Source organism: Mytilus californianus, unplaced genomic scaffold (genome assembly GCF_021869535.1).
Source record: "Mytilus californianus isolate M0D057914Y unplaced genomic scaffold, xbMytCali1.0.p SCAF_3, whole genome shotgun sequence".
Lineage (NCBI taxonomy): Eukaryota > Metazoa > Mollusca > Bivalvia > Mytilida > Mytilidae > Mytilus > Mytilus californianus.
This window is the reverse complement of record NW_026262679.1, coordinates 75,516,308-75,531,441: the sequence shown is the minus strand read 5'-3', so window position 1 is coordinate 75,531,441 and position 15,134 is coordinate 75,516,308. Positions and strand designations below refer to the sequence as shown.

Sequence of the window (15,134 nt, the reverse complement as noted above, 5' to 3'; positions counted from 1 at the left end):
TCATTTTCCATTTTAAATTCTCTATTATTTTGGCCAAAGTACTGAACTAATTCTCATTCCTTTTTTCCTTTGACACAAATTAAGTAAATAAGCTGATTTTCATAACCTAGAAATTAATCAAAAAGACATTTATAATCTATAACATATCTCAAGACTATAGAAATTATAAAGTACTGCCAGATAACTCATTTAATAACACACTTATTAAAATGTAATGAGTTTTAAAATATGGTACAATTCAATCAGTAGGTTGTGTTACATTACATTTTTTTTGCCTCCTAAAATTATTTGCAAAATAAAGATTTAAAACCCTAAAAATTTTCTCAAAATATTGCTTTGGGTACTTTGTTCAGGGATTACTATAAAATATCTACTGTTTTTCAGGGATCATCTTCAAAGTTGTATTCTTGTTGTTTGTATGCTCTGTATTTAGCCTTTTTCATTAGGAGCACCACCATGAGTTATGGTGTAAAGGTGGACATTTAGCACACTGTATCAGCAAAGATTAATGTGAGCATTTGCCTACCAAGTCCCCAGCCTTGGCTGTGATGGGTCTCGCTACTAGAAAGTTGATTTCCAACTCATTTTTGTTATTAAAGTATCATGATGGAGTCTCACCAAATCTTCATTGTCTATCTTTATTTCAATGGTATATCACACCAATACCAACATATGGTATCCTCTTTCCCAATTTGACCAAATGAACCTCAAAATCATAAATGCTTCCCTGATGGACACTGTCAATCCATGTTTGGTTAGGATACATTTCTTTATTCAAATGTCATGAAATCAGTTTATTTGTACATTGACAGCTGCCCAGACAGACACTCTCAAGGGACATCATTCCTTTTATTTGTATAAGCCAAGTTCCGCAAGTTTCAACTAAATGAAATAGGAAACTACCCTTCAATTTAGAGAATGACTTTTCTAAAACAAAAACAATTACAATTCCTATTCTTTATATGGTAACTTTGAAGTAAAACCTGTACTACATTATTTTTGGCAAGGAACACAAACTATGATTTTAGAATTTGATTTTGATGCTTAATTTCTAATTCTTTTTCCAATCCTTTGTACATTCCCTTAAGTTTTAGGTAAAATTATATCTAAATTTTATTTATACAGCCTTTTCATCTATCAACCCAGTAAAGTCTTATACATACCCAAAGCAGCCATTCCACCTAAAATAGAAACAAATAGACTTTAAGGTTGAATTCTACTAAAGTTGATAGACACTGTTAAAACCAAACTGTGCAATATAGGGGTGACAATCTGGTTTTGAAAGCCTGGTGCTCTTTTCACAAACAAATTCTAACGTCAAAAATTGATTGCAAGGTGTACTGACAGGTTCATGAGTATTTTTTCTCGTAATATTTTTTGTAAAATGAGTCAATGCATCTTATATTTATAAAATTTGTAAACATTAAAACATTAAAGTAAACTGATAATTTACTATAATTTTCACTTGCTAAAAACATGCTATATTCAATATATATTTAACATATATACTACATTTATTGACTTATTCATGTCAGAAAAAAAAATGTGATTGTGACAGGGGAGGTAAAGTTTGCACAAATGTGTTACAATTCAAAGGGAGATAATTAAACTAGATATTATTGTAAATTAACAAAATTGTTTATTTAGTGAAATAGAAAGAAAACAAGAACATTTAATCCTATTTTATTTTAATTCCTAAAAACAATCCACCCTAAATAATGATGCCCTCTCCTAAATATAGACCTTTTAAGATTTTTTTCTGGTATTATACTTTACCAAAAAATTACAATGACTTTTTAAACTGAATTTGAACAGATATACATATAACTTTCTTTCAGAAGGTATGATTTCAAACAGCAAATGCATACCTGCCAACTTTCCAAAATTTCCATGGGGGATTTCAAGTACAAGAGAACCTAATGCATACCCTATACATGTCCATAGTGTACTTAATTAGAACATTTTTGGTTTAGCATGAGTATAGATGTGTATAAATGTATTTTTTTCTCCTGAATGTCTTTTTTAAAGTATTTAGTCTAACTAATTGAGTTTTATAAGGGTCAGGTCAACACCTGTCATGGGGGATATCCCCCATAAAGTTGGAAAGTTGGCAGGTCTGCAAATGAAATTGAACAAGTGTTAGGCCTATTAGTAATCTGAAAGGCTAATACATCTTGCATACATACAGTAAAATAATGAACTTGAACTTGATATGCCAATTTAGCCAATCTGAAAGGCTGATACATATTGTATACATATACAATCAAAAACAAAAGTTTGTCATATCAATAGGTTTCATGATAACATAGCAATGTTCTCCAAATATCCTATGGAAGTAAATAGGAGATACAGTACAAAAATGCCTCAAATATAACCACTTTTTATATTTATTTAATTTGTTCCTATATTAAGCATGTGTTACTACTCAATATAACATTGACTATCAATATAATCAAGCATGTGTGACCACTTAATCAAACATTGACTATTAATATTTCATTTTATTCTCTTGATATGATGAAAACTTTTTAATCAATAATATAATTTTGACCTCTGGAACAAAATCTGAAAACCAGCTCAGATTAGAATTTTAAATTGGTTTCAAGCTTCTGTTTTTAGCAGATCTCAATTTCTTGTCACTTTTTGGTAAGACTTGGGTCCTAAATGCTATTACTTCATACTTTATTTTGCCTTTATCTTTTTATATTCGAGCATCACTATATGAGTCTACAGAAGCCGAAACATGCTCATAGAGTACAAAATTATAAGCCTGGTATCTTTGACAAGTTTTATGGTTATAAGGATTTTGCCCCACCCAAACATATAACCAAGAATCAGGTTTATGATAAACTTACTTTTGTTGGTTGATTTGAGATACTGTGGTGTGCCTTTGTTATAGGAGAAATTTGCTGAAAAAAAATAAAAATGCAGATATTAATTAAATATTAATTTTTACATTGATATATACCCTACATGGAAATTGTGTTATACCAAATGCATTCTTTATTTAGTAGGCTATTTGACTTAATATCTTAAATAGCAAGGTTAGAGTACATTATAAAAATAAGGAGATGTGGTATGATTGCCAATGTCTGAGATAATTATCCACCAGAGACCAAATAATGTGCACGTAAGCAACTACAGATCACCCTACGACCTTCAACAATCAGCAGAACCAATACCATATAGTCAGCTTTAAATGGCACAGACATGAAAAAATGTAAAACAAGAAAACCACTTTATCACGAAAAATAAATTTAAAGTTTGGTCAATACCTAGAGTTTTACAAGTATGAAGATTTATCAAATAATATGAGAATGCACACTAATTGTTGAGACGGTTCAATATTTTGAAGAAAGATTTATATAATAACAAAATGAAAACAAGCATATAAATTATATTTTTATGATTTCATTTAAATTTGATAGATCCTTTAACAGATGCATTATTTATTTTTCATGTCTCATGTCAATGACATTTACTTTTGGTTTTAGATTTGTTGTGATCCTTTATCTTCTTTTAGCTTTGATACTTATTAAATAAATAAATCCACAGTATACACATTCAAAAAATGATGAAATTGGGGACTGTTTGTGTAGTTAGGTTGCTGTCTTAATGATGTACAACCCACAACTACCTTCATTAACACCAGTCTATAAAACACAACACAGAACAAGAATGCGTCCATAGTACAAGAATGCCCCACTTGCACTATCATTTTCTATGTTCAGTGGACCGTGAAATTGGGGTCAAAACTCTAATTTGGCATTAAAATTAGAAAGATCATATCATAGGGAACATGTGTACTAAGTTTCAAGTTGATTGGACTTCAGCTTCATCAAAAACTACCTTGACCAAAAACTTTAACCTGAAGCGGGACAGACGGACAGATGGATGGACAGACTAACAAACGGACGCACAGACCGAAAAAAATAATGCCCCTCTACTATCATAGGTGGGGCATAAAAATGAAAATCCAGTGACAGAGACTCCACCTAAAACCTGGGGGTAAACTGAAGTGCTACGGAAAGAGTAAGCAGTTCTTGTTCCACTTGTGGTACCCTTCATGTTACTCATATGATTTTAAAATTCGGTTTGAATGATATATCAACCAACTGCAGTAATATTTTTGCCAGCTGGTCTTTGATACCTACCTGGTCTATGAAAATGTGGAGATTTTTGTCCATTTGTAGTAGGTGTGGTTGGCCAGTGGTCTTTGATACCTACCTGGTCTATGAAAATGTGGAGATTTTTGTCCATTTGTAGTAGGTGTGGTTGGCCAGTGGTCTTTGATACCTACCTGGTCTATGAAAATGTGGAGATTTTTGTCCATTTGTAGTAGGTGTTGTTGGCCAGTGGACTTTGATACCTACCTGGTCTATGAAAATGTGGAGATTTTTGTCCATTTGTAGTAGGTGTTGTTGGCCAGTGGACTTTGATACCTACCTGGTCTATGAAAATGTGGAGATATTTGTCCATTTGTAGTAGGTGTTGTTGGCCAGTGGACTTTGATACCTACCTGGTCTATGAAAATGTGGAGATTTCTGTCCATTTGTAGTAGGTGTTGTTGGCCAGTGGACTTTGATACCTACCTGGTCTATGAAAATGTGGAGATTTTTGTCCATTTGTAGTAGGTGTGGTTGTGGCTTTCTTTAAATACGTAGCTTTCTGTAAATAACTACTGTTGTAAAACTTTCCAAAGCTAAGTGCAGATCCTCTCTCATCTAAAGAATCCTGAAATGAAAAACAATAGTTTAAAATATACATTCATGCAACAAACAAGTAACTTTTATAAATTTCACTTAGTCCTCAATAATGTTTTTGTCCTGACATTTTCTTATCATTCCTTGTTTGCAGTATAAGAAACTTATTGTTTCTATCAAGAATACATTAGAAGACACATACAAAACTGTAAATAGGTAAATTGGTCCTTAAAAACTAAAAAAAAAGTATGTACTTGTTATGTTTGTCCTACTATTTGTAAGAACAGGCATACTTCTCATTTTTTATTATTAATTGTTTATACACAGTAAATACCTTAGGATTATTGTTGTTTGTTTGTACATTCTTTTTATTTTAGTAAAAACTTCTATAATGGGTAAATTAAGTAGTTTTACATGTAACATTTGCTCCAAATGATCAGAGTGTGAATTACTTGACTTGTATACAAATCTAATAATACCTATTTCATTCAGAATTCTATCAGTGGTTTACCACTTTTCATAAAATGAAGGAAAATTAATTCCGTTTTTTATGATTTTTTTTACAAATTATTTTATGTTCATAAACTATCCAACATCTGTCTAAGATACGAATCAATGGCCACCAAACATACAGTCAAGGTTATTATTCATATTTGATGTTGACAAAATCGGTTAGAGAAAAATAAACAAATAATACTCAAAAGCTTTAGTTGTGGTAAGTTCAATGACTGAAATCTTTTGAAATTAAACTTTACTATGATTCTCCTGTGATTTTTGTCTTCTATCATTGCTAAAAGATTAATTATATCTACATACATAAATATACAAAAATAAGAAGATGTGGTATGATTGCCAATGAGACAACTTTCCATCAGAGACCAAATGACGTAGAAGTTAGCAACTATAGGTCAGTGTACGGACTTCAACAAATCTATCCTATCTTTTTCTAATGACTCTTTCATCTCACAGAACTATGAATATTAGATCACTTCAGACAATGAAAACCAGAATGATCTGTGGAAACTTGTTTGGGTCATTACCAACTTATACACCCAACATGTATTATACATCTGAAAGAAAACAGGGTACCACATGTGCCACAAATTGGGCACATATGATTAATAGGACAGCCACCAGAAACTCCAAAAGTATGAACATGTGTGTTAAGATATGTTTGATTGGTCAACACAATTGTAAGCTACAACTTAAAACAATCCAATGTGAAAAACTGTAAACAAGAAAAGCATTCAACAACCAGTTGCAGGTATTTCTCCAATTTAGTGACTGCTTAAATATATTATTTAAATATTAAAATGTTTAATATGTGTTAGTAAAATTATTTTTGCTTTGCCTTTCATATAGGTACACATATTACAAATTATTGAATGGAGTTCACATAGTGGAAAATTTGACATGTCTGTCTATCATTCTGTCAAATCAACGTTCAATAGCAAATGAGCCTAATTGTGGACAACCTCTTTCACCTCTGTCTTCAAAGAAACAGAGTAAGAACATTAAAACACCTCTTCATAGTAATGGTCTCGTAAATACATCAAATAAATCTAAGATATAAAATTCCCACAACAAACTTAATATCAATGTTTTATCAAGCCCCATCTCCTTAGTTTTATATTTTTAACAGGTATATAGATATGCCACTTTCATGTTAACATTAAACGCTTTGCTTTTATTGTTATAGTCTTAGAAACAGATATTTCTACTACATTTCAAACTGTGAATTTCAACACTTCTTTATGTTACAAACACCCATTTACTGAGTCACACATGTATAGGTAAATCTCGCCCCAAACAGATAATGTTATAAAATGTGAATGAACAACATGCAAAAGATGATTTTTCCTATAATTTAACAGGGGATAAAAAAAATGTGAGAAAAAATTTTTATCAGGCAATAATCGAAACATCTTCATAATCAACGAACTTTACACCAATGAATCAATATCTGGTACAACTTTCCTCACAAAATTAAAAAGATGTCTGAACAGAAACAATTCACATGTTTTTCTTTTACCTAAATGCTTTTATCACTACAGGCAACCATTTGTATCCCGTCCCCAACAAAAATGTACTCTTTTTTTCTTTTTCCTGATATTTGACTATATTTGTCTCATTGTCAAGTTTTGTGTATCAATTCTATGTCTGAAGAAGAGAGGCAGGAGAAACCAAAGGGATATATAAACTCATAATTCGATGACAGACTGAAAACGTCATGGCAACAAACGAAAAAGAACCAAAACACAAACAATAGTATACAAAACACAACATAGAAAACTAAATACTGAGTGATCTCAGGTACTCTGGAAGGGTAAGCAGATCCTGCTCCACATGTGACACCTGTAAAGCTGTAACCTACTCTTTCACATCATTCTCTCAAGATATTCAGATCTTAGTTGGTCCTTCCCAAATCATAAAACACGATCTTAGTTGGTCCTTCCCAAAACACAAAATATGACAATGAGACAAAACAGAAATATGTTAACTATCCACCTACATAATATAAATAGAGGTAGATACAGTACAAATCAGTTGATCAGTTATGTTGGCAACAGCAGCTGGCCTAATCAAATTAAATATTTGTTTACATTCAAACTTCTTCCTGTGCATATTTTGGAACAAAAACAACATTCTGATTTTGGATGCTGCATGTCCACTTAAGACATCTGACAATAACACAATCAAAAATTAAATTGTAACATTAGGAAATGTATACAAAAATAAGAAGATGTGGTATGATTGCCAATATGAGACAATTCTCAACCACCCAGAGACCAAATGACTAAGAAGATAGCCAACTAGCAAAGGAAATGTAAACAGATCAACAGATAACTTGATATAAGTTTTTGATTAGCAAATAATATCAACCTTAGATTTCTAAAAATTTCGTAGGCATGTGGAATTTGATAAATATAACGAAATTCTATTCAGTTATAATTTCTATACGGCCTTAAACAAATTTCCTACATGTTAAAATTGACAACTATTTATATTTTCAAATTTGTTGCAAGATAAATGTTCTATATGTAAAATATTTGCTTCATTGATTTATACATGTTCAACACAAATGTAAAAGAGGCAGCTTATAGGACCTAGCACTTAATAAGATTATAATTCATCCTTACCAAGGTTATGTCATTGCACTGTTAACAAGGCAAGCAATAAAATCAATTATAATATAACTTTATTATTTATTTACATGTATATTTCACCTGTGATGACTTGATGTTGACATTTTGATTCTCCAGCCTACAACATGGCATTTACTGATTAATTGATCTGACAATAAACCTTTAGTTAACTAATACAATTTCCTCATATTTTCATGGGACACCAGATCTAGGAATTCATAATATAATAAGGTGAAGATTTATTGCCTTTTTTCCGACTTGATTGAGAAAAACTATATTAACTGGTGTTTCTTTGTGGTTTTGAAATACATTACATCTGGTTTAATCTTTTCCTTTACAAACTGAAAATTTCAGAGCATGAATTCAACAAGAATGGACACACTGAAATGTCAGGCCTGCTTTATTTATGATTGAATTTATGTTGAAAGTCTGAAATATGAAGGTTTTACTACAAGTATCACATAAACATAACATCATCAGTGATGCATGAACATGAAGTCACGTTCAGATGAACAATGCCAGACAGATATGTACACCTTACAATCCTTCCATACACTAAATTTAGTGGTCCAATCACCTATAGTACCTGAGAAACAGATCAAACCACAAAAACTTAACAAATGAACCATGAAAATGAGGTCAAGGTCATATGAAACCTGCCAGACTAACATGAACACCTTACAATCATTTCATGGCCCTATTGCTTATAGTATCTGAGAAATGGACCAAACCACAAAAAAATTTATAACAAAGTCCGATGAACCATAAAAATGAGGTTCAGATCAGATGAAACTTGCCAGTTGGACATGTACACCTAATATCATGAACCCTATCTGACAGACATGTAGATCTTGCGAGAAACCCATATACCAAATATGGTTATCCTGTTACTTATTATAAGTGAGTATTTCATATGACATAAATAGATAAAAGAAGATGTGGTATGAGTGCCAATGAGACAACTCTCCTTCCAAGTCAAAATTTATAAAAGTAAACCATTATAGGTCAAAGTATTGACTTCAACACGGAGCCTTGGCTCACACCGAACAGCAAGCTATAAAGGGCCCCAAAAATAAAAACTGTATTTTTTTTTCAAGCAGTTACTGAACTGTGAAAATGAGGTGGACATATGACCGACAGAAACTTCGACACATAAGGTATCAGCATACAATATATAATGCATCTTGATCTTCTACCTTCTGAAATATAAAGCTTCATACAAAAAGTTTACACTGTCGCCAGATTGTAATCCCTATGTCTTGAATTCTGCAAAAATGATCTATATATTGATGAAATCCAAAAAGAATCAGTAGTCCTAGTAACAAATTATAACAATTCCACAGTTTTGTTGAAAAGTTTTCCACATTCTGCTTTGAGCTTTGCACTAATTGATTAAACTTGTCAGCAAAGGGGGGGATTTTAATTAGAGAAGGGCACCTGGTTTTTTCACCTTAAACTTGTGAAGTACGCATAATAATTAACACAAACACAATGTTCTTAACCTATCATTAAATGAACAAAATGGACAGCAATAATTGACATCATCCAGATAAATTGATTTTCTCAAGGTAAATACTTCAGGTAATTACACAAAAGTTTTACAGTTCATTTTTCCAATAAATTTCCCACTGCTTTTGTAAACATAACCTAACCTTGACTTAAAAATTAATACATCTGTTCAGTGTACCTGGGAATTAAAATACAAATATGTTAGATGTTTTCCCTAAATTTTCATAAGAACTTTTTACAGTCTTGCCAAGTAATAATATGACTTGTCAGCACTGAGCTTAAAAACACCTATCCTCATAAATATTTTAATCCAGGAACAAAGTCAGCTAAAGATGAGATACAGACATTACAACTTCCACCCATCATACTTGATGGCAAATTTTCACGAGTTGAAATATTATCTGAAGCATATTTTGATATCCAGGAACAATTCTTTAAAAAGTGATTATCAGGTGACTTGTAAATTGGAATTTCCAACCAAATATTCCATTGCTTTCCAGTCAAAATACTGAATCTTTTTTCTGGTTGACCCAGTTACAGATGGCTCTATTCTACAGTACTGCTGTTTAATTTAGTTCTATCCTGAGTTCTTATGCATGTAAAAAAAAAATCACTACTTGAAAATTCAACTAACGATCAACTACTTGATTTGCAATGCCATAATGAAGAGAACTTTGAAGGGAAAGGCTACCCACATGTAAACGAAAAATTTGAGGAGTCAGTCAAGCATAAAATGTAGGTCATGATTATCCAAGTTTTCAAGAACTAATTCTTATAATGTAATATGATGCAGTGGTATGGATATCTATATTACAGACCTATCTGTAAAACAGAAGGTGCTTGAGCTTCAAATGTTGGTCAAGGTCATTCAAATGTTGATAGTATTCTATGTCATACAATGAAATGTGATGGACATTACTTTACAGGTTTCTAAGATATTAGACCTATAAATAAAAACGGTTCTCCAAAGTTACTCCAACATGAAATATAGGTCCAGGGCCCTCTGTCATAAAACTTTACTCAGTACTTGCTTGAAACACCAAATCCAGTATTATGATTGGTTAAATTCTGAGTCTGAGTACGGTAATCCTACTACAAATTTTAACCACAAGGCCTGGTGGGGCAACTGTAATCTATAAATGTTTCTAATAGTAATTGTTCTTGTCATTTAACTTAAGGTTAAATAAAAAAAAGTTATGCTGAAATCCTTCTCACCTAAGACTAAGATGTGTGAAATGGGTAAAAATTATCATGGAGATATTTTTGATAATGATATGGTTGTCACCAAGACATCAGGTATGTGAAATACATTTGTACTACAAATAATGTTCATATCAGAGATAAACCCTTAATGCTTCACAAATAGCTCTGTAAACAAACATCATTGGAAAGAATAAATAATCTATCTCTATGATGTGTTAAACATCTGGGATAAATAGCTTCTTAAGTATTATGTAAACCTGTGTTATTTCTTCAGGTTTAAACTTAGGGCAAATTGAACAGAGGGCCTAAAAATAGGAAATTCTGGTTAAAGGTACAGGCTAATTTCAAATTGACACCTATGAGAAGCTAAACAAGAACTTTTCTATTTCCATTAGCAAACAACGTTTAGGGAAAATGACTGACAGACTAGCAGTATAAACTCTCTTGTAAGTAAAAAAATCGCAGAAGATACTAAAGCGACAAAATAAAATCGTAAGTTGAACAAAAACCGACATCACCAAGGTAAAAATGACAAAAAAAAAACAAAAAAAAACAACTCTACAAAACTAAAGACTGAGTAACACAAATCAGACCAAAAACCTAGGTTTTCTCAGGTGTTTTGAGAAGGAAAATAGATCCTGCTCAACATGTGGCACATGTCCTGTTGCTCATGGCAAGTCTAAATTCAGTGATAAGTCTTATTAGGTGATGAGTGTGAACAAGTAGGTTTGTTCTTTAATAAATTCAAAAAGAGAACCTAACTTGTTAATCATATCAGAAAAAATGATAAACTTGAGTAAGAAATTATACTGCTTGAAGATTAAAATTACACTGCTCGAGGAAAAAAACTACTAGATGTGATACATTATCTATAGCTAGAAGTACTGCCTAATCTCTTTGTATATATTCCAAAGGAGTAATTATCGCTATCAATAATTTCTACAGCCAATTATATAAAATGTCAAAAATCAGCAATAATTTTCTGACAAAGTGTTATTTTCTTAGACAGAAATCAATAGGAACTGATAGACCTATTGTTTTACGGAGCCCCCATAGTCTAAAACAAATGATAACAGAAGAAAAGATGATGGCTCTGTGTTATATAATTTTCCGGTACCAGTACATTGAGTCTGGTTACATAATCACGAAAGTTACTGAGTGCTAATGCTTGCAATAATAAACATTCAAAAAGTAAAAATCGATTCATGTAACATAAACCTGTAATATTTTATTGCACTCAACATTATGTCTAACCTTCAAAAGTGAAATCAACAATCATTTAGACATTTATTTGAGAAAATTAGCAAAATTTTCAAGGAATAGCATAAACATGCTGTATGGGTTTTTCTCATTGTTGAAGGCCGTACAGTTGCCTATAATTGCTAACATCCACTTTATTTGAACTTTGGTGGATAGTTGTCTCGTTCTCCTTATTTTTATATGTATAATCGAAAGACAAAACTGCTTTAGTATTGAATGTCTAGCTCAATGTTGTATCATATAATGTTAGGTTGAGAACACTATCATTTTTGTAAATGACAACTTAGTCTCCTATCCCTACCATGTACTAACAGGCGAAGTGGTCTGTACAAGTATATTATGACCAATTACCCAGACTCAATATTCCTTAATGCACATCCTCAGGTAGTGTTCTGCAGTTGTGTAAACTGACTAGCTCCCTTGAAGATGTAAGCCTTTATGCACATTCTCGTGTAGTGCTTTACAAATGAGTAAAGTTTCATAATAATCCCACTACGAAGCAGTTGTTATTTTGAGAGACTATTACCAAATAATGCAATCTTGAGGCCAACTTCCTCTTTAACATGCATGTCTGACAGAGATTATATTCATATAAGCACATACTCAGGTAGTATTCTACAACTGTGTAAAGTTTCAACACTATCCAGCTCGTTACCAGGAGTAATGCACCTACAAGTAACGTGGACAGACAAACTGAAAGACAAGGTGGTTCCTATATACCTCCAAAACTGTGTTTATTGGGGGTATAACAAAATGTGATTCTATTCAAATGGACAAAAAACAACTACGCTAGACAGCAACAAACGACAAACTTTAGACTAAAGGCTCCTGGGTTGAGACAGGCACATAAAGAATGCAGCAGGGTTAAATACATGTATGAGTAATCAACCCTCCCCATACCTGGGACAGTGATGTAACAGCACAACATTATAACAAACTTTTAAAATCAATTGAAATTGAAATTGAAATAAAAAACGGTTGGACTCATTAGATTGCCATTAACAACAATAACAACAAACAAAAGCCATATAGAATACTATCAGTTACCAGTACTTTAAAAATATGAATCCAGAAAAGCATTTTGGATGCATCAAAATTTTTAAAGAGTTATTTTTAATTTTTAATGAAAGCTTTTCAACTAATAAAAGACCATTTTTCTGCGCCTAAATGGTGTCTGTTCTATTTTGAAACAAGATAGTAAAATACAATTTTTATCTAAGAACTTTTATAGAAGTTCTATAATGACAACAAACATGTTATATTGTACGCCTGGATCACACACAATCATATCAATCTTTTTTTTTCTTACTGTTGATTAAATACCTCTAGAATTTCATGTCTAACCCACTCAATCAGCCATAAATATTATAGATCAACATCTTTCACCTCATAACAAATTACTCAGAGAATTTTGTTACAATAAAAATATACATGCTTATTCTTGTATCTCTTTGTATAGCCCAGATACCCAATTGAGAAAACATGAAAATATCTTACATTGTCTTGGAACACAGAATTTACCGGTACAATGTTGAGAAAAATTTCTTTAAGCATTCTTGCCTATATGATCAGCAGCTGCCAAGGACATGTAGAACAAATATCCAAGATTCTATAAATGGCCACTACAAAAACCTGTGTCTTTTTAGAAACATCATTACTTTTGGACATGTAGCCATCAATGATAAAATTCTTCAAACCTATTCTTCTATATAATGTTATTGATTACAGTAAGTGCATTTGGATTGGGAACCAACACATTTCCCCCTTTTGTTCCATTTCTATCATAGAAGTGAAGATTTTTTATCTGCCAAATTTCTCAATTTTAGACTTGTAGTCCCTTTCTTGGTTTCTGTGAGAATTCTTTAAGGATATGACCACATTTAAGAGAGCAATCGAAGTTGATGAAGACCCATTGAAAACATCACTGATAAACACCTTTACATTTTTTCAACTGTATAATTGCTTAAAAGTTTGTCTTTAAAAGATAACACAGAATTGATATATTTCTGTGTTGTTTATTTTTTCATTAAAAAAAGTAATGCAAAGTACCTCAAAATAATAATAAAATACACAGAAATACATGTTTGTCTCGCCTGAGGAACCTTATCAAAAACTTATCAAAAAATTAGCTTAGGCTGATGAGATTTCCATTGTGATTTTTATAATGGGATATAGGATCACTCTTGAATTATTTTTAAATACCTCTAACAATATTTTAAGCAATAAAACATATCTTGTCACAATTTAAAAAAAAAATTGAAATGAAAATAATAAATACTACTAATCATTTAAATTTTACATTCTAAAAAGTGCGACCCAGAGTCACAATAGTCTCTTCATAGCAAAAAGGCCTTTTAACTCCATCTCTGAATCTTATTTGAACAGTGCATTACTGCCTAGAAATTATCCTACAGAAAAAGGATGTTTACCAAAAATATTTCAGAATAACTTATTGTCACTGAATAATAGAAATTCTGTAAACAATTATAGTATTTACATAGGTGACATGATTTTGAATTTTAAAAATCATCACTATTATGAAATTAAATTAAATTATTAAATTAGCTACCGCAGTAGCCCTTGCCAAATTTCCCAGGGTATTTTATAGGTTATGAAAAAAAAATAATCTTTTGAAAAATTCAAAAAATTGGGGCTTCTAGTCTACTCTTCAAGTTGCTGTGTCAGCTGGTATAAATATATATTGTATACTTGTACCTTAATAATTGTATATTTATATCACAAATTACAAGAGAATTATTTGACAGTTGGTGGGACAGAACTTGTGCATTTTACTTATTGATTGTAAAATTTGAATGAATGTGAATAAATTCAGTTTTGTAAGAAAAAAAAAAAAAAAAAAAACGCTTGTCATTGATAACACCTACTAGACATCAGAAACAAAATGCCTTAGTCTCATTGATGTGACTTTCATTACAGGCCAACAAAAACTAGATTTTGGTGTTGTCAGAAACGTGTATTTGACTGTGTCTGTTTTCATAATTCATACCTGTAACCTGCCTAAATTTTGGCTTAAGTATGATTATTTTAGTAAATATTACAACATATACATATAAGACAAGACAACATATAAAAAATTATGTTTACCGCCTGTAAACTTCAAACAGGTCTGTTAGCTAGCTAGGTTGCAGGCATACACATTCTGATGAACAACAATAAAACACACCAAGACAAACCGGTATACTGTCTATAAACAAATCTGTAAGCCAGCTATGTTGGACGCATACAACAAATACATAAGACAACATTAAGATAAACCTGTAAAACAAGTCTGTAAGCCAGCATACAACAAGTA

At 31.6% G+C, this 15,134-nt stretch overlaps 1 protein-coding gene across 3 annotated transcripts in view; it reads right to left on the bottom strand.

The window, feature by feature from the left end:
- The window catches only part of LOC127733247 (actin-binding LIM protein 1-like), a 52,283-nt gene that overhangs the window by 12,436 nt on the left and 24,713 nt on the right, over positions 1-15,134 (bottom strand). For all 3 annotated transcript variants that reach the window (XM_052242570.1, XM_052242572.1, XM_052242573.1), the window contains 3 exons: positions 4,593-4,734; positions 2,856-2,909; positions 1,164-1,181 (listed from right to left, as the gene is read on the bottom strand). In XM_052242570.1, the coding sequence (XP_052098530.1) occupies positions 1,164-1,181; positions 2,856-2,909; positions 4,593-4,734 (214 nt within the window). The remainder of the gene's footprint in view (positions 1-1,163; positions 1,182-2,855; positions 2,910-4,592; positions 4,735-15,134) is intronic.